Source organism: Eubalaena glacialis, chromosome 2 (genome assembly GCF_028564815.1).
Source record: "Eubalaena glacialis isolate mEubGla1 chromosome 2, mEubGla1.1.hap2.+ XY, whole genome shotgun sequence".
In the NCBI taxonomy this organism is placed as follows: domain Eukaryota; kingdom Metazoa; phylum Chordata; class Mammalia; order Artiodactyla; family Balaenidae; genus Eubalaena; species Eubalaena glacialis.
Window position 1 is genome coordinate 10,580,109 of NC_083717.1, and position 21,359 is coordinate 10,601,467.

Here is a 21,359-nt window from a genome sequence, read left to right on the forward strand (position 1 = left end):
CATTTTCAGGAAGGTGGTTAGTAAGAACATTTATTCATCGCTAAAGTTTCTTGGCAATATAATTACCAGAACGCCTGTGAGCGCTACCATGCACTTCCCAGAACACTGGGTTCTGGCCCTCTGTGGTTGCGACCCGTCGCTATTTTCGACCACCACTGTCAGCGGATTGCACACTCTGCTAAGCACCTGTCTGAGTCATTCAGCGGATATCTGCGTGTCCGCCAGGCATTGTTCTAGGCACGGGGGATACAGCTGGAGCAAGCAGTCAAAATGCCCTGACTTCTCGGCGTTTCCCATGCCAGCAGGAGCCAACAGAAAAAGAAACAAAGTAATAATAACTAGAGCATGCCAGGCGGTGGTGGGTGCTGCAGTATCTCCTGTACCTGCCATGACCCTCTCACTTCACGTACAAGGGAACCGAAGCTTAGAGGGGACACTAATCTCACCCTCAGGTCACAGAGTTGATGGCCAAACTGGATTTAACCAGGGCTGTTTGCCTCCAAAGCCCACGTCTTTAACCATCTCGCTACACTGTCCTTCTGGGGCTCAGTTTTCTCACTTGCATGAGAAACCTGTTCCTTATGAATCTCAAGTTCCATGACTCTGTGGTTCTACGTGTAAACAGCCTTTCCAAGACACTGGAAGAGTACAATTAAGGAGTGTGGGTCACAGCGAAGTGAGTCTCTGTTTCAGGAAGTTCCACAACATAACTATTGATACTAGGACCCTAGGGACCCCTGCTTCTCCTTCCCTTGTCTTCCTTTTGCTCTGGAGAGATCTGAGATGGACCCCACTTCCTCTCCAAGATCAGGAAGTTCTCTCCTGGCTTACAGTTTCAGTCTCCCTTTTCCTTCTTCCACCTTAGAGAAGATGGTGCCCTTCCAAAAAATAGGGACCAAGGTAAGAAAATGGGTTTTGGACAATGAGTACAGGTATACCTCGTTTTACTGCACTTGGCTTTACTGTGCTTCACAGATGCTGCAATGTTTACAAATTGAAAGTTTGTGGGAACGCTGTATCAAGCAAGTCTATTGGTACCATTTTTCCAACAGCAATGACTCACTTCGCATCTCTGTGGTAATTCTCACAATATTTCAAGCTTTTTCATTATTATGACATTTGTTACGGTGATCTGTGATCAGTGATTTTGATGTTACTGTTGTGATTAGTTTGGGGAGCCAGGAACCTCACGCTCTACGGACAATCTTATATAGACAGTGAACTTAATCAGTAAATGCTGTGTGTGTTCTGACTGCTCTACCAACCAGCTGTTTCCCCATCTCTCTCCCTCTTCTCTTCCCTGAGACATGACAATATTGAAATTAGGCCAATTAACAACCCTCCAATGGCCTCTAAGTGTTCAAGTGAAAGGAAGAGTTGTACGTCTCTCACTTTAAATCAAAATCTAGACATGATTAAGCTTAGTGAGGAAGGCATGTCAAAAGCTGAGATAGGCTGAAAGCTAGGCCTCTTGCAACAAACAGTCAGCCAAGTTGTGAATGCAAAAGAAAAGTCCTTGAAGGAAATTAAAAGTGCTACTCCAGTGAATGGTAAGAAAGCAAAACAGGCTTATTGGTGTTATGAAGAACGTTTTAGTGATCTGGACAGAAGATCAAACCAGCCACAATATTCCCCCAAGCCAAAGCCTAATCCAGAGCAAGGCCCTAACTCTCTTCAATTTTGTGAAGACTGAGAGCGGTGAGGACGCTGCAGGAGTCTGAAGCTAGGCAAGGTTGGTTCCCGAGGTCTAAGGAAAGAGGCCGTCTCCATAACACAGCAGCGCAAGGTGAAGCAGCAAGTGCGGACGCAGAAGCTGCAGCAAGTTACCCGGAAGATCTAAGTAAGACAATCAATGAAGGTGGCTGCACCAAACAACAGATTTTCAGTGTAGACGAAATAGCCTTATATCAGAAGATGCCATCTAGGACTTTCATAGCTAGAGAAGAGAAGTCAATGCCTGGCTTCAAAGGACAGGCTGACTCTCCTGTTAGAGGTTAATGCAGCTGGTGACTTTAAGCTAAAGCCAATGTTCATTTACCATTCTGCAAATCCTAGGGCCATTAAGAATTATGCTAAATCTACTCTGCACATGCTCTCTAAATCAGCAGTCCCCAACCTTTTTGGCACCAGGCACCGGTTTCATGGAAGACGATTTTTCCACAGACCGGAGTGGGTCAGATGGTTCAGGCAGTAATGTGAGCGATGGGGAGCCATGGGGAGCCATGGGGAGCGATGGGGAGCGATGGGGAGCCATGGGGAGCCATGGGGAGCGACGGGGAGCAACGGGGAGCCATGGGGAGCGACGGGGAGCGACGGGGAGCCATGGGGAGCAACGGGGAGCGACGGGAGGAACGGGGAGCCATGGGGAGCCATGGGGAGCCATGGGGAGCGATGGGGAGCGACGGGGAGCCATGGGGAGCGACGGGGAGCGACAGGGAGCGACGCAGAGCCATGGGGAGCAACGGGGAGCGACGGGGAGCGATGGGGAGTGATGGGGAGTGACGGGGAGTGACGTGGAGCCATGGGGAGCAGTGGGGAGCCATGGGGAGCCATGGGGAGCCATGGGGAGCGATGGGGAGCAATGGGGAGCGATGGGGAGTGGCAGACGAAGCTTCGTTCGCTCGCCCGCTGCTCACCTCCTGCTGTGCGGCCCAGTTCCTAACAGGACTGGTACCGGTCCATGGCCCGGGGGTTGGGGACCCCTGCTCTAAATGGAACAACAAAGCCTGGATGATAGCACATCTGTTTACAACATGGTTTCCTGAATATTTTAAGCCCACTGTTGAGACCTACTGCTCAGAAAAAAGGTTCCTTCCAAAATATTATAGTTCATGGACAATGCACCTAGTCACCCAAGAGCTCTGGTGGACAACAAGATTAATGGTTTTTTCATGCCTGCTAACACAGCGTCCATTCTGCAGCCCATGGATCAAGAAGTAATTCTGACTTTCAAGTCTTATTATTTAAGAAATATATGTTGTAAGGCTATAGCTGCCACAGACAGTGATTCCTTTGATGAATCTGGGTAAAGTCAATTGAAAACCTTCTGGAAAGGATACACCATTCTAGGTTCCATTAAGAACATTCATGATTCATGGGAAGAGGTCAAAATATCAGCATTAACAGGAGTCTGGAAGAAGTTGATTCCAACCCTCATGGATGACTTTGAGGGGCTCAAGCCTTTGAGGGGAAGTAACTGCAGATGTGGTAGAAATAGCAAGAAAACTAGAATTAGAAGTGGAGCCTGAAGATGTGACTGAACTGCTACAATCTCATGGTAAAACTTGAACAGCTGAAGAGTTGCATCTTACGGATGAGCAAAGAAAATGGTTTCTTAATATGGAATCTACTCCTGGTGAAGATGCTGAGAAGACTGTTGAAATGACAACAAAAAACTTAGAATATGACATAAACTTAGTTGATAAAGCAGCAGCAGGGTTTGAGAAGACTGACTCCAATGTTGAAAGAAGTTCCACTGTGGGTAAAATGCTACCAAACACCATCGCAGGTCACAGAGGAATCGTTCATGAAAGGAAGAGTCAATCGATGAGGGAAACCTCATTGCCTTTTAAGAAGTTGTCACGGCCACACCAGCCTTTAGCAGCCACTGTCCTGATCAGTCAGTAGCCATCAGCATCAAGGCAAGACCCTCTACCATCCAAAAAATTACAACTTGCTGAAGGATCAGATGATGGCTAGCATTTTTTATCAATAAAGTATTTTTTAATTAAGGTATGTGCGTTGTTTTTTTAGACGCAATGCTACTGCACATGTAAGAGACTACAATATATTGTAGACATAACTTTTATATGCACTGGGAGACCAAAAACTTCATGTGACTTGCTTTATTGTGATATTCACCTTATTGCAGGGGGCTGGAACTGAACCTACAATATCTCCAAGGTGCGCCTGTATTCAGTTGAATTCGAGATAACAGCAAAACATCCAGGTTGCTGGAAATGAAAAACATGAACTTGGGGACTTTCCTCGTGGCACAGGGGTTAAGAATCTGCCAGCCAATGCAGGGGACACTGGTTCGAGTCCTGGTCCAGGAAGATCCCACGTGCCGCAGAACAACTAAGCACGACTACTGAGCCTGCGCTCTAGAGCCCGCGAGCCACAACTACTGAGCCCACACGCCGCAACTACTGAAGCCCACGCACCTAGAGCCCGTGCTCCGCAACAAGAGAAGCCTCCGCAATGAGAAGCCCGCGCACCACAAGGAAGAGTAGCCCCCGCTCGCCGCAACTAGAGAAGCACAGCAATGAAGACCCAATGCAGCCAAAAAAAAAAACACATGAACTTGGGAGACAGCAAGAGGTACATCTTTGGCTGTCAATCACACAGAGCTATCCACTGAGCCATGATGTCAGAAGAAATTGCTAAGTGTGAGAATATATAGAGAAAAGAGAAACGCTCCAAGAACAGATCTTTGATGAGTATACATTTTGGGAATGGATGGATAAATCTGTCAGAGAAGAAAAACTCAGAGAAGAGTCCAGTCATGGAAGCAAAGACAGGCGAGCATTTCAGGAAAAGGGGCATCCACAGGCTCAGATGCTGAAGTGAGGATGGTGGCATCCTTTAGAGCTGGCTGTGTTCGTACCTTCTATGCCCCCAGCCATTATTTGTGGCAGTCACTAGTAATACTTCGATGAACATGAGCGTTGTACACAAGCAAGGTTAGAACAGAACAGAAAGTTTAGTTCTTGTCTTTTCTCACCACAAAATAATAAAATTCCTCTAAGACGGGCACAGCATATAATTTAGTTTGCTTTGTTCTAATGAAATCACATTGATTGCTCTATGTGTCACACCTCTAATGCTTAAATGATGCAGTGCACAATTAAAGGAGTGACTCATATGTGCAGACACGCGTAACTGGTGGTGTTCTCTCTAATTATCAGTTTACATTTACTGAGGACCGTAATTTGACAAGACCTGGAGACGCTATAGGAAATACACTGACCTTTGGTAGATAAACAATTAAGAGAATTAAAGGAACAGGAAAGGAAGACACCTCCAAAGGTTACCCATCTCATGTTCTGCCTTAACTACATCCTTAAAGGCAGAGAATCTTCCATAGCATCCCACACACGCTCGTGTGATTAGTGGTTTCCAGGTCAGAATGGCCTGGGAACAAATGTAGGGGCTCAGCAAGTCACCAGATAGTACAGCTGACCCTTGAACAACAGGGATTTGAACTGTGTGGGTCCATTTATATGCAAATTTTTTCAATAAATATTTTTAAATTGTGTGTAGAATATCATGTGCAAGACTTAAAGTGGAGAACCTATCTTTACAGGCATAAGGGGAGTGACAGTTAATATAAAATTAACAATGTGCTACTATTCTTACTCTTTTATCACTCTGCTTTCAAAGAATTACTTTATTGTACAGAATGCCTCTCTCTCGTAAATGGAGAAACTGCGTATCAGCCTATCAACACAAAGTAATTTTCTAAAACATGTACCAATGTTTCCATTACTGTATGACGAATATGGCTGCAATATGCCTTAAAATTTTATAAGATTCACTCATTAGTGTATCGGCTGGGCTACGGTGAAGCAATTGTATCGATGACACCAGGTGACATAAGGCAACCATACTGCTGCTGCTTTCTTATCAATGCACGAATCGTCCCTGTAAGTAAATATGAATTTCTTCTTCACATTATCTTTTCATTTTTGATGTTTAGTGTTAGTATAACAGCTACAGTGTTTTGGATCTAAGACAATACTGATGTAGGTACTGACAGATGATTCATCTTGTAAACAGACGACATAAACTTATGGCATCAGTAGAGACAGTACAGTACTTTCACTGTATTTTCTCCTCCTTATAATTTTCTTAATAACATTTTCTTTTCTCTACCTTAACTTATTATAAGAATATAGTATATAATGCATATAATATACAAAATATGTGTTAACTGGGTTATCAGTAAGGCTTCTGGTTAACAGTAGGCTATTAGGAGTTAAGTTTGAGGAAAGTCAAAGATAGATTTTTGCCTAAGTAAATAAGGAGATTTTTGACAGCAACGGGGGTCGGCGCCCCTCAACCCCCCACTGTTCAAGGGTCATTGTATTCTCTGGCTCTGGCCCACCCCTACTGCGGAGCTTCTAATGCTTCCTCAGGGTCCCACTCAGCCACGTGCAGGAAGGCCCTCCAGGCTGTCTCATGTGCCCTGGACCCTGGGGATCACTGTGCAGCCAAGGCCTCTAGTGCCTCAAATCTACGGCAAAGTCCTCACAAGGGTGCGACTCACCCCACGTGTGAAACCTTGGAATATTCGACAAAGGGGCCTGCAATGAGGCAGGGAAAGCCAGCAGCGCAGCCTTGCATTCACAGGGCCCCGTGAAGTGCTCACGAAACAGTGCTTCTAGCGTGTCCTGGTTAGTTACACCTCCTTCCTCCAGGACTCCCTCCTCCAGGATATCCAGTCTCCTCGATCCCCCCGGACCCTCGCCGTCTGCCTGCTCACTCTCCGCAGGTGAACTCACTGCCTACTTTCCTGCGAGATCAGAAACCAGCCGGTGATGGTGATCAGCAAGCTCCGGATCAAAGCATGTGTGGCTCCCGGGAGACCACGCGCTGCTGTACACGGGAATCCTGTCTTACGGCTCTATAGCTCCCAGGCCCAGAACAGCTCCTGGCACTTAGTAGGTACTCAGTAAATATGAGCCACATGGGTGGATGAATGAATGAATGGTGGGCTCTGGAGTCAAACAGAGAGACATGGCTTCAAACCCCAATTCAGTCACTTATTAGCTTTTTGACATTAGGCAACTTATTATAATTTTCTTGGTCTGTTTCCTCCTGTAGAAAATAGACAATAACCCCTGTCATATCGCTGAAGGAATTAAGAGAGATTATGGAGGTAAAATGCCCAGCACAGTGCCTAACACAGAGTAACTGATCCATAAATAATATTTTCTCTTTCTCCACAGCAGAGAGCACACATCTGCCATTTGGTTGATGTCTCCTGCAGCATCTGGGAAAGTGCTGGGCATGTGAGAGACACGCAAGCAATGCTTGCTGAACTAAATTGCAGTAACAGGAGAAAACTGCAGTGAAACAGCAATCACTTATATTTATGAGCATTTTCTAGCATTGACTTCTGTATGCTCATTTTCTTCTTGGAAGTGAGTAGCCTCTTTTTAAAATTTCCTCTTTAAAATCATCTACATTTAGGAAAGGCTTTAAGTCACAACTTACACGACAGCAGCAACATGAGAAATACCATCAGTATAAAACTAAGTGTGGTCAGAGATGGGGGTAGGATGACATGAGTAGAGGCAAAAAGAGAAGAAAAGAATTTATTCCATTCAAAGAAAGGGTAAGTTCCTGCTGATTCTTTTCTGCCACCTCAGATCCATTCTTCACTCTTCTTTGCCTTGCTCTGTGACCCCCAAATCTAACCTCTACAGACTGGGGTTCCTGGGCTCCCTTGCTCTCTGGCTTCCAGCTGGGTTCAGCCAACAGGGAGCACAGGTAGGAGGCTGGAAGGAGGGAGAGGAGGTCGAGGTTTTCCTCCCCTCACTTGCTCTCTTTCTCCCAGTAGGTGTACAGTTGTCCCTCAATATCCACGGGTTCTGCATCCACGGATTCAACCAACCGGATCTGTGGATGTGGAACCTACGGACACAGAGGGCTGACTCGGCATCTGCGGATACGGCAGAGGGCTCTGGAACCAATCCCTCGCAGGTACAAAGGGACGACCATATTCCTTTAGGCAGCAGCTCCCGACAGGCAGCAGTCCTCCACAGCCCTACTTCTCACCAGGCTCTGCAGTGTGGTCCCTCCTTCTGCCCTTCAGCCCCAGGGGTAGGAATGATTTCTCAATGCTGTTCATCTGTGGGTATCTCACCGTTTATTCTTGGTTCTTCAATGCCCTCTACCTCTGTAAACAGTCTTCTCAGTTAAACCCTCTGAACTGGTTCTTTCCTTCCAGTTCCTGAATGACAGGGTACATTTATATTTATCATTTTAAAAAGGACCTACTAAGAATTCTTCTATTACATCACTGATACTTTCATTTTTAAGGATCATTAAAAAAGCTTCTCTAGAATTTAACAATGCCAATTCAAATTAAGTAAAATTAAAAAACAGATGTAAAAAAACCTGGAAAAATGGAAGAATTATAAGGTAGATGTGCTTGAATTATAACTGAGATATATTTCAACCTGATTGTAAATTGGAATACTTTTCCCCAATAAACAATGCTGTAAAACTATAATCCTTTAGGCCAGCTGAAAATAAGCTTACTTTCTTAACAGTATGCCTACAATATGGTCCTAATTATGCTATTTCCTGGACTATACAGTGCAATAGTTCAATAAGCATGAACGAGATTATTTGTATGGTTACAAATCCAGAGCCTCACTGTGTAGCTGCTGACATAATACTCTACGTGGATGGCGCTGCAGCAAACGACTCCAGGCAACCCGCTGCGATGGTGCCCTTGACACTGTGCAACATGGCGGCCCCATCTAAATCCCAATAATTCAGCGTTTTAGGTGGACATTCCCCAAAGACCTGAAGGACAGAGTCTTACACAGTTATGAGAGCAGGACAGATTGTTCTGAGAACCAGTTAAGTCTCCACACTTGCATAAGACCTGGAGGTTCCTCCAGGTATGGGTGGCGAAGGCACTAACATGCATGGCCACTAAGTTCTGGGCCCCAGCACACCTTGATTACAGGAGCTGCTGCTTACTGACATTTTCAGTGTCCCACGTACTGCGCGAGATATTATTTCTAATCTTCACACAACTATCAACACTACTACTGCTAATAAGGGCTTAAACTTCATGGGGTTCTTTCTATGTGCTCTTCATTGCACTAAATACTTTACAGGCATGATCTTAATAGGTAGGTACCACTGCTCTCTCCTTTTTAAAAATGAAAAACTGAGGTGCAGAGAGGTTAAGCATTTCAAATTCTAACACACAGTAGGTTGCAGAAACAAGATCCTATAAGGGTCTTTAAGGTTTAAATATCTTACCCAAGGTGGACCACATGTCGGGGAGCCACAATTCAAAGCCATATTTGCCTAAAAATCATGCCTGACATTTTTGGAACTGAAGACCAAAGGATAATTTTCTACACCAAAGGCTGAGCTCAGAGGTTGGCTCCAAGCAACTTATATTCACAATTTATCATAAACTGAATGATAGCAAATTTGAAGGCACTTATAATTAAATACTAATGTACTTGTACATAAAGGAAGCTTATGTTCCTGAGAATTTAATGTACAACACATAACTACAATAATGTAGATATGTTTGGCATAAAACCAACATAAGAAAAATGGAAGACTCTAAATTGCCACAACTTTTTAAAAAATAATATAAAGACCAGGGTACAAATTCCATGTTGTGATTAGTTTTTTCATAAGAACAACAAACAAAGATGTTTTGGAATCATGAGGACAGGAGAAAAATTTTGTCATTCAGCTACAAACTGCCAAAAGGAACTCACTCAACCTAAACATTCCAGAATATGGTGTTGGTGGCTTAAATCAGCAGGCAGGAAAAAGAACACTACAATAAAGCCCCTTTCTGAATCCTTTTTTTGTTTGTTTTTTGGTCCCTTGTGTGTAAACATTGGGAAGCATAGAATCAACACAAAGATCTATTTATATATACCAGCACTTAAAAGAAAAAAAATGACTTATTTCTAATTAAATTTCATACTTGTTTTGTGTAGAGAAGTATATTCTCTCCTACTTCAGAAATTACTCTAAGTTATCCTGTTAGTGCCTCTATGATGGGCTGAGGCTTTCTATCTGTTTTCATAAACTTTAGGTTATTTATTAACTCCTTTACTGGATGTAACATATGAGAGAGTAAGACATGGCTGAGGCACCTGCTTCCAACAGTAGATGCCTCACACATAGTAGATGATCAATAAAATTCTGTTGAAATTTTGTAAAATGAGTAAGACATTTTATTATTAAAACAAAAGCATCATCTTTGCTTACGTTTCCCAGAAAATAGGAAATATGTGACATGAACTTACATGGCTTGGTGGATAACTCGGGATTTCTCCAGAAGGTATTCAGAAATCTGTGCTCCCACGACAGCCCCAGAAGGGGTAAATTTCATTTCTAAGTATTTTCCAAATCGGCTGGAATTGTCATTTATAATAGTGCCAGCATTGCCAAAGGCTTCCACCAAATTATTCACTTGTAAAATCTTCTCTTGCAGGGTTTTGTTATTAGCCTAGAGAAAATGTCAAGATATAAAAAAAATGTAAAAAATTAATTTTGTATAGAATGGAATGTCTCTTCTTTGATAAGCACTTTATGTAGATGTAAACATACAAGTGCATCTTCTTGGTTTGTTGCCAGACGTTACAACCTAGTATAGTTTTCCCCTCCTGCTGGTGCATTCACTCACTTCCTTTCTTAGAGGGGCGAAGAGATCCTTTACACTTTTTCTATTCAAATATAGTTCTGTTAAGCTCCTGATTTACAAACACAATTTATAAGCAGTCTACGCATACTGAGGTACATCTCAAGCTTTGTTATTCCTCCTCCACCTACATGGGTCCCCATCCACATGATCCCCAAAGCTGTGGACCAACTTCCCTTGCTTCCATGGAAGCCGTCAAACCTGCCACTAGAGGAGTAAAGGTAACGTGTGAACTCAGAAGTAGAGGAGAGGGAATAATCGTGAAAATCAAGAACAACTCGGGTGTGTGGAAGGGAGACGTGGATCCCTGGTCCAGGCCAGCGGGCCTACGTGGCTGGCCCTCTATTATCTCCTACACCATCTCACATTTTCCTTCCCCAAAACAAGCATCATGGTGGGTTTTTTTTCTTTACCACTTTACCTGAAATTCCACCAGAAATTTACTTCGGTTAACAACCAACCTCTTTTAGAAGGCATCCCCCCTCTTAGAGGTTTAAGGAGGTATCAGTCATTCACATCTTAGTAGAAATGGATCAAGTGGATTATTTCCAGCGTAATACCTTGCTGAAGTCAGCTGTGTTAAAGGTACGGAAATGTTTATGTAAGGGAGAGGAGCAGCAGGTATTTCTGGAACATGGGCTACATTAGAACTTGGGTGGGCCAAGGGGGCATTCACAGTGCGGTTTGGGGGGCATATAAGGATTTTGGATATCCTCTAAAAGAGGCAATAAGGGGCGAGAGAAGAGAGGAGCAAGAATTGGGATAAACTTGACTCTTTTTAAATGTTGTTTGGGGCTGGCCTTGCACTCATGAAAAAGGTGAGAAAACATCAACCACCTGTATTAGGTAGCAGTGCCCTGCTACGTAAGGTTTTGAAGACTGTGTATTACGAAGGTAAATTCCATCCGCCAAACATACCATTTTTGCATCTGCTAAATCTTTATCAAGGAGATAACTAAAAGACACACTCAGTCCTGATAAGGGTAGAATTCTTTTGTTTTTATATCACCATCTCCAATTAATATCAAGTCACATTTTTAGATCTAGCACAAGATAAAGATATTAAATAAACATTAGATGTGCTGACATCCACAAAACAACATTCATACGAGTTAATCCGTTATTGACAAGAGCCTCTATCGACTTCACAAATCAAGAAAGAATAACAAAGGCCCTTGCGGAAGGCCCCTGAGTAAATTAATTCAGGTGTTCCACTCTTCCACGCCAGGAGAGTGTGCTGTGCCACACCATCCCAACTCTCTCCAAAATGACATTTATTTCAGTGAACTTAAAAGCTTGTAGAGTGATGCTTATCCCAGAAGTAAGGAGAGGGAAGTGGATGGGCAAGGGGATGGGGAAGGGATTGAGATGACAGCCCTGAGGTAGGCCCCCCTTCCTGGCCTCTACTGGCTCTTCCAGTTCTGAGGGGTCACAGGCCTGGTTACTAGTATATTTCTATTCCATACTCACACCCATGATGGAAAACATATAACCAGTCAATTGATTTTTAACAGGAACATGAAATTCTTTCGACACATTATTTTGACAATGAATTAGACTCAATTAAGCAGCTGTTTTGACACCATGAGGCACCCTTTTATACAGTGATTGGGTCTGGCCTTGTACCCACAGTGCTTTGTAGCACAAGATTCCTATAATCACTGTGACAGCAAAAATTTTAAGTTGACTCTACTTTTAACTATGCAAATCACTATAAACATTTTCGCAGGGATAAGTCGTACACAATGTTTTTTTTTTTTTTAGCCATTAGCCTAATGAGAACACATTATTCTTGATTTATCTTATTTCAAGGACTCTACTTGGAAAATCAAACCAAGTCTCTATCCTCAACATCCCATTTTTAAAAATTTAGGTAAAATTACATAGAGTGAGATTCATCCTTTATATAGTTCTGAAAGTTTTTACAAACATATGCGACCATAAATCTCCCACTATAGTCGACATACAGAACAATCCCATCACCCCCAAAATTGTCTCATTACTCTTTGCAACCCTTCCCTCCACTCTCAGCTGCCGAAAATCCCTGATTTGTTTTTGTGCCTACGGTTTTAAATCTGCAAGAATGACACAGCAAGTGAACCATACACGTAGTCTTCTTAAACTGCTTCTCTGACTTAGCCTAATGCATTTGAGATTTATCCAAATCTCATCCAGTGAGCTTCATTGCTTGTACCAGTGCTCATTCTTTTTTATTGCTGAGTAATATTCCATGGCATGGATGTACCATAGTTTGTTTATTCATTTCCTAGTTCTGTTGTTTCCACTCCCTGGAGATTATGAACAAAGCTGCTATAAATTATTTGTCTGTAGTTTTTTGTATGAACATGGGTTTTCATTTCACTTGAACAAATACCTAGGAGTAGGATTGCTGGGTTGTATGATAAGTATGGTTAGACTTTCTAAGAAACTTCTGAGCTGTTTTCCAAAGTGGCTGTACCATTTTGCATTCTCATCAGCAATACACGAGAGTTTCATCCAGTTCCTCTATGTTCTTGCCAGCACTTAGCATTGTCAGGTTTTAAAAAAAAAATTTAGCCATTTTAATGGGTATGTAATGGTGTCTCACTGTGGTTTTAATTTGCATTTCCCTAATGACTACTGGTGTTGAACATCATATTTTCATTTGCTTTTTTTGCCATTTACATATCATCTTTGCTGAAATGGCTAGTCAATTTTTTTGTTCATTTTTAAATTGTTATTTGATTTCTTATTATGGAATTTTAAGAGTTTTTAAAAATATATCTTCTGGATACAAGTCTTTTATTAGATACGTGACTTGCAAATAGTGTCTCTGAGTCTGTAGCTTGTGTTTTCATTTTCTTAACAGTATCATTCAGAGAACAGAATGTTCTTAATTTTGGTGAAATCAAACTTTTCCCTTTATGGATTATGCTTTTTATGTTGCATCTAACAGCTCTTTGCCTGACCCAAAATGACAAAGAACAAAGTTAACTGACTTAATTTTCTTCTAGAAATTTTATAGTTTTTGGTTTAATCTTTAGGTCTATGGTCCATTTGAAGTTAATTTTCTATAGCATGTGCGGTCTAGAGTAAGGTTCAGTCCTTTTGTATGCGCGTATTCCAGCACCATTTGTTAAAAGACTATCATTAATTGACCTTGCACCTTTGCTGAAAATCAATAAATCATATATGTGCAGATTCTTTATTCTATGCCATTGATCTGTGTACCATCTTTTCTTTAATAACACACTGTCTTGACTATCACAGCTTTTATAGTGAGTCTTGAAATCAGGTAGTATTTATTAATCCTCCAATTTTGTTCTTTTTCAGAACTGATTATTATAGTTCCTTTGCCTTTCCATATACATTTTTGATTCAGTTTGTCAGTTTCTAAAAAATAAAATCCTGCTGGGATTTTTACTGTAAACTGCATTGAATCTACATATCAATCTGTGGAGAACTGACATCTTGATAATATTGAGTCTTTTAATCCATGAACATGTCATATCTCTCCTATTATGCAGGTCTTCTTTGATTTCTTTTACCAACTTTTTCTATTTTTCAGCATACAAATCTTGCACATGTTTTATAAGATCTAGATTTCAATAGTTCATGTTTTATGGTGCTAATATAAATGATACATTTAAGTTTAAACTGATCATTGTTAGTATGTATATAATATATAAATATAATTAATTTTTGTATATTGACTCCCCTTTATCTTGCTGGTAACAAAGGAAGAGGAAGTAAGGAAAGCATTCAGCGAATACGTTAGGGCAAAAAAGAGAGAAAATCACCTCTAGAAAGCCTTGCCTACTAAGAGTGAGAAAAGTTAGAATTTGCTTAAAAGAAAACATATGCTCTTTATATTGTTATATTTTAAACTCACAAAGGACAACAAGTGTGTTACAATTTCTGTGCATTATTAAATGTGGAAATTCATAAATATTAACCTAATCAGTTAAATTAAATTCTGAAGTATAACAAATATTTCTGCTAGGACAGAGAAAAATTAAATGATACCTTTCCAAGTACTGTCAGCTGCTGAACTAAGAGATGAGCACTTTCCGTCTTTCCGGCACCACTTTCCCCGGAAATAACAATGCACTGCACAGTGAGAAAAGGAAACTGTGAGAAGACTTGATCCTCACAAAATGCAGCTGACACACGAGAAACTAAGAGGAGAACTTCTAAAGATGTGAGACTCTCCTTACCTGATCTGAATTATACGTCACCATAGACTGGTATCCTAAGTCAGCCATGGCAAAAATGTGAGGAGGATTGGCAGTTCTCTTTGCTCCAATATACAGTTTGGAATGCTGAAGGTTAAAAAGAACATGTGCTGTAGGGCTTTTGTTTTTCTTTAAACCCTATATATTTACAGATAGAGTGCTAATTTTTAAAGCAAAAGGTGAATCAAAATACAGCTTCATACCACCAAAACATTACATCCATATTACATACACACATACATGCACAAATCATGGACAATTATGTAAAATAAAAGTTTGACATAAAACAACAGGGAAAAATGATATGACATAATATGACATCACTTTGGCAGTGGTATTTAAAAGGAGACCGTTTTGGAAGTGCATACCACTTCCAAAGCAGAACTTAAAGTTTCAAAATACTATGATTTCCTTAAATAAGCAGATACTTTATAAATAAGACAATCAGGTATCATTTTGTTGACTATCACTTGTATATAATAATGTATGACATACGATCACTACTTTTTTCCTTTCATATCATTTAACATACACTTTCTCATTTGCTTTGCCCAAGATCACACAGTTAATTGATAGCAGAATTTGTGCTAAAGCCCAGGTCTTCTAAAACTTGGTCAAGGTTCATAAATATGCCATTATTCTTGTAAATCTTAAAGAGGTAGAGACTGAGAGGATTACATACTTTTCACACAAAAAATTATATTAAGAACAGTATTATTCTAGAGCAATATAATATTATAATACAATATAATATTCTAGAGTACACAAATAGCTAGAAGAGTATGGATCCAATTGAAAATGAAAAACAGCCTAGCTTAACTCCAGAACACTATTCTATATTTAAACATTAGGGGTGAATAATGGATAATTATGTGCTTATATTCATAAAACATATTGTCTGATATTAAGGAATTAACCAGAAGGAATTTTTAAACTCATAATGATGAGTTTTACAGCCATTAAGTATATAGTACCTATATATACAATGTAATTTTACTTTTGACTCTCTCATACTTGGTTCAGAGGTAGACATTAAGTCTACACTTTTTAGGCATCTGTTTATTGATATGATATGTAGTGTGGACCAGTTACCAATTACCAAGGACAAGAAGTAATTAACATATCTCACACAAAGACCACAAACTGCATCCAGATCGATTCATCTTCTGTTTTTTCCTATCTCTACGTTTTAACAATAATTATTTAACTGTTTATTCAAAGGATTAGATAAAATTAAATTAAATTAATTTAAATACCTGAAGAGTATAAATTTTTGCACAAAGTAAGAAAATGTGTACAAGCCACACCACATACCTCTGTGGAATAAAGACCCAGACTCTGAAAAGGGTTAAGAGCAATGAGTATGTCTCCCACATAGAAGTAAATCTGATCTCTGGAGTAACACTTCTCAAGTTGCTCTGAGACTGTATTCTATAATGAAATAAAAATAATCTCTTTTTGTTAAAAATCATTGATGGTCAATTATCATTTTAAAAGTAAACGGTAAGAAATAAAACATCTGGAATCTGGAGGAAGGATCAGAAAGAAATAGATCTATTGAGAGTAAGAAGTGTAACCTCCGGTCAGCAACTATCCTTCCCCTTGATGGGTATTTTCTTTTCTTTCGAGAGCTGTAGAGGGATGTCATTGTTACCTGTGTTTTCCACGGAATATATTATATGTTACAGGGATTATATATACACAATGCTTTCAAGGAAGTAAGTAAATGCAGTAGTTGAAGTAAAGAGAAAGAACACTAGAGAAGGGAAGAGACGATATAGTGAACATGATTTTATTCCAAATGAAGGTTATTCAATGGCTCTGTGGAATGTCTTAGTTCCTTTGCTTAAATGTTTGGCTTTGAGGCAGAGTAAAAAGTACAGAAAAGTAACTTCCACAATTGATAAATCATATGAATACATGGAATCAATTTTAACAGTGCCAGACATCATCATTTATAGTATATGACACAAGACCAAAAGATCTTGGGTCAAAAAAGAGACAAAAAAATAAAACACAGACAATAGAAACAAACCCAGTGTTTAATACGTGGGTCAGCAATATGATTAGTAAAGCCTTCTTTATAATCCACAAGCTTAGGATTTCACGTAATTGGAAAATCTGATACACAAAGATTCATAAAGGTGTTGGCAATCTCTGGCTTACAAACACTATTTGATTACAAGATGTTTGATGTTCTCAAGAAAGATTATTCTGAGGAAGTACTTGAGTTGTTTATGCAACCCAAAATTTACCAAATGACTACTTCAGTTCAGAATATGCCTCCTGATTTGCTGCATTTTTAAGCAAAATGCTCAGGAATGTATCAAAAGTATTAAAAAAAAGAAAAGCCTGTGGATCAGGCAGGGTAGTGATCCCAACCTTTTACTGAGAAGGAGCCTTATTATTTCTCTAATGATGTGATTATCTGACATAAAAGGTGATGAGGAAAAAGAGGATGAGACTATAATTTACTGGCTTGGACTGGTACCTTCATGAGAGATGTCTGAAATATTTCTGAGGTCACTGGGATAAGAAGCTTCAAGCAGAATTAATTTCCCTAAAAGGTGGGCTCTGTGATCCCATGAGGGGTCCACTGACCCGAGTAAGAGACAGGCTCTCAAGGTATCTTCCAGGCTTTAGGTCCTGCCACTGCGATGGTGATGTAGGAAGCAAATCGCCCCTTTGAGACTCCTGGGGAGAATTGAGGGGAAGAAGGGGTCTTGGACCTAAGCAACTCAAGCTTGTGGAAACTAGCATTTTTGTAATTTGAATATAAAAAAGAAGAAAAAGTTGACACGAGGCTGGAGAGATCTGCAAATGGGAGTTACACACAGTAAAACTGAAGACTGAAGGAGAGATGATTAGGAAGCTAAGAGACGAAGAAAGTATGAAACCTACAGATGCTACTCAAAGAGCCTCCTGCTCAAACCACTTCTATAAATTTTTTTAAATAGACAGAATGTTTAAGTTTAATTAAGCTGAGTTTCTTACCTCATCCAAAACTTCTAGGGTTGCTAAATCATCTACATCCTTGAGGTTGGAAATTAAAGATCTGCTGAAGTTACTTTTCTTGGTGTAAAGACGTTCATGCCTGAGGAGCAATAAAAAAGAAAACCCTTTCTCATTTGAGAACTTATTACTAATCATAGTAAAAGTCGAATTTAGATACTAAGAAACTGAAAAACATCTATGAAGCTGATTCGCTAAATTCAACCATAACAATTTACCAGAAAACAGCCTCATGTATTTGATCTGTCTTCTCCACTTCACTGGGAAAATGCAACACATTAAACTTACTTCATGGATGATGAAAAGAGCTCATTATTTCCATCAAGAACTACCTTATATATAATATTCTTTAAAGCTTCCTCTAAATTCCGATGTGTGATTTAATCTGTTACAAAGTGGTGAGTTGGAGCGATTGTCACTCATTAGATTTCCAGTTTTGCCTGAGGTAGTGTTAGCCCACTGGTAGTCAAGGAATGATAATTCGAAAAATTATTATTCAGCAGAATTTAAGAGGAATACAAAATAAGCCACACTGGGGACTTTTAAAAGGTAAAATGTATGCAGAAAATTGATTTCAGGTACTAGGAAGTTTATTTTCAAAGTGAAACATTTCAGCAATTTCAATAACAGCGTAAAGATCTTGATCTGACATGAGGTCTGGAGAAGTTGCTGAGGTAAACACAAGGGTTTGTTTCAACTTTTCTGGACATGAAATCATCACCCACTCTATTTTGAGCATAACTGCATTTTCAGTGTTTATTTTTGGGCAGACTGTCATGCATCTGAATCTGTCCATTAGTGAAAGGGGAAGGAATACACAGATTACGAAGCATGGTAAGAATCATACCACTTACTCACCAAACTGTAACGGTTTCTCATTGCTTAGAGAACTAAGTCACTGTTGATAATGGTCCCCCCTCTACCTATGGCCAGTCCCGTTTTGTGCGCTCGATTCCATCTCCTCTCACTTACTCAAGGATATCACTCCTGCTGGGTCCTCTTTCTCTCCTGTATCACTCATTTCTCCCTCTCGACTGTTACAACATCTTCCCCAAAAGAAACAAACAATCAAACAAACCACCTGTCCTTGAGTTTGTTTCCTCCATCTACCGTTCCATTTCCTTGCTTTATAGCAAAAATCCTCAAAAGAATTATCTATACTTAACTTCTTCAATTTCACTCCACCCATTAAGAAAACCCATGTCAGTCAGGCTGTCATCACACTCCACGGAAACAGCTTCCTTTAAGGACAACAGTGACCTTCTTCATATTGCTGAGTCCAACGGTCCATTCTACGTCCTCATGCTACTTAACCTACTGGCAGCACTTGACAAACTCTTCTTGAGTACGTTTGTCTTGGTGTCTTATGTCCTTCTCTTGATTCTCTTCCTTACCTCACTGGCATCTCCGTCTCAGTATCTTTTTCTGGTTCCTCCTCATCTTCCTACTGTCACATTTTTGAGTCTCCCAAGCTTCGGTCCTTAGAGCTATTTTCTTCTCTATCAACATGTACTTCCTGATTTCATCGCTTTAAATACCACTCGTGCACTGACAGCTCCGCTCATCTCCAGACCTAAGCACCCAGCTGCTCACTCGACGCTTCACTTGGATGTGAAGGTGGCTGACTTAATATGTCCCAAACCTGCTCCTGCCCACGACCCTCATCTCAGCCCACGGTGATCCATTCGTCTGCTTGTCAGCCTGATCCCTGGCTCCTTTTTCTCATACCTCTCCTGCAACCTATGTACAAATCCCCTCAGCTCTTTCATCAAATCCAATCCAGAACCAAACCTTTCTCACCACCATCACCTCCACTATAGTTCATCTCACACCACAGCAGCCTCCCCGCTGCCACCTTTGCCTCTGATATCCTTCTCAACGCTGCACTCAGAGTGAGATTTTAAAAATAAGTAAGATTTGTCCTTCGTCTTTTAATTTCCTCCTCAGTCCCATCTGTGTGATGAAACTTTTCACAGTCTACCTCAAATGCCACCTGTTTTAAACCCTCAGCATAATTCTGTACATCCTTCTGGACAAATATCTTAGTTAAGTCATTTCAGTCAATCACTTGTGTACAGGTCTTACCCCCTTTACTAGACTGTAAAGTTCCTCAGGATGGTGCTGGAATAGTTGGACATGACGTGCAGAAAAAAAAGAAAAAAAAAAAAAAAGAATCTAGACACTAAACTTACAAAATTTTCACAAAAATTAAGTTAAAATAAGTCACAGCACATATACACTACCAAATGTAAAATAGATAGCTAGTGGGAAGCAGCCGCATAGCACAGGGAGGTCAGCTCGGTGCTTTGTGACCACCTAGAGGGGTGGGATAGGGAGGGTGGGAGGGAGGGAGATGCAAGAGGGAAGAGATATGGGGATATATGTATATGTATAACTGATTCACTTTGTTATAAAGCAGAAATTAACACACCATTGTAAAGCAATTATACTCCAATAAAGATGTTAAAATAAATAAATAAATAAGTCATAGGCCTAAATGTAAAATACAAAACTATAAAACTTCTAGAAGATAATATAGGAGAAAAAAGCTAGATAACCTTGGGTGTAGAAATGAGTGTATGGACACAACACCCAAAACATCATCCATGAAAGAAAAAAGTGATAAGGTAGACTTCATTAAAATGAAAAACTTCTGGGCTTCCCTGGTGGTGCAGTGGTTAAGAAACCGCCTGCCAATGCAGGGGACACGGGTTCGAGCCCTGGTCTGGGAAGATCCCACATGCCACGGAGCAACTAAGTGCGTGCACCACAACTACTGAGCCTGCACTCTAGAGTTCGTGAGCCACAACTACTGAGCACACGTGCCACAACTACTGAAGCCCACGTGCCTAGAGCCCCAGCTCTGCAACAAGAGAAGCCACCGCAGTGAGAAGGCCGTGCACCACAACGAAGAGTAGCCCCCCTCACTGCAACTAGAGAAAGCCCACGCACAGCAATGAAGACCCAACACAGCCAAAAATAAATAAATAAATTTATAAAGTAAAAAAAAAAAAAAACTATTAAAAAAAAAAAAAGACACTAACAGTATGGAGGTTTCTTAAAAAACTAAAAATAGAACTACCATATGACCCAGCAATCCCACTACTGGGCATATACCCTGAGAAAACCATAATTCAAAAAGAGTCATGTACCAAAATGTTCATTGCAGCTCTTTTTATAATAGCCAGGACATGGAAGCAACCTAAGTGTGCATCAACAGATGAATGGATAAAGAAGATGTGGCACATATATACAATGGAGTATTACTCAGCCATAAAAAGGAAAGAAACTGAGTTATTTGTAGTGAGCTGGATGGACCTAGAGACTGTCATACAGAGTGAAGTAAGTCAGAAAGAGAAAAACAAATACCATATGCTAACACATATATATGGAATCTAAAAAAAAAAAAAAAAGAAAAAGAAAAGAAAAATGATCAGAAGAACCTAGGGGCAAGATGGGAATAAAGACACAGACCTACTAGAGAATGGACTTGAGGACACGGGGAGGGGGAAGGGTAAGCTGGGACAAAGTGAGACAGTGGCATGGACATATATACACTACCAAACGTAAAATAGGTAGCTAGTGGGAAGCAGCCGCATAGCACAGGGAGATCAGCTCGGTGCTTTGTGACCACCTAGAGGGGTGGGATAGGGAAGGTGGGAGGGAGGGAGATGCAAGAGGGAAAAGATATGGGGACATATGTATATGTATAACTG

At 40.5% G+C, this 21,359-nt stretch overlaps 1 protein-coding gene and 1 pseudogene across 1 annotated transcript in view; one reads left to right on the forward strand and one right to left on the reverse strand.

The window, feature by feature from the left end:
- The window catches only part of MYO3A (myosin IIIA), a 171,558-nt gene that overhangs the window by 83,452 nt on the left and 66,747 nt on the right, over nt 1-21,359 (reverse strand). The window contains exons 9-13 of the mRNA XM_061181578.1: nt 17,626-17,725; nt 15,946-16,062; nt 14,614-14,718; nt 14,423-14,506; nt 10,023-10,225 (exon numbers count right to left, since the gene is read on the reverse strand). Coding sequence (XP_061037561.1) covers nt 10,023-10,225; nt 14,423-14,506; nt 14,614-14,718; nt 15,946-16,062; nt 17,626-17,725 — 609 coding nt within the window. The remainder of the gene's footprint in view (nt 1-10,022; nt 10,226-14,422; nt 14,507-14,613; nt 14,719-15,945; nt 16,063-17,625; nt 17,726-21,359) is intronic.
- LOC133085738 (tigger transposable element-derived protein 1-like) lies at nt 1,346-8,506 on the forward strand (annotated as a pseudogene).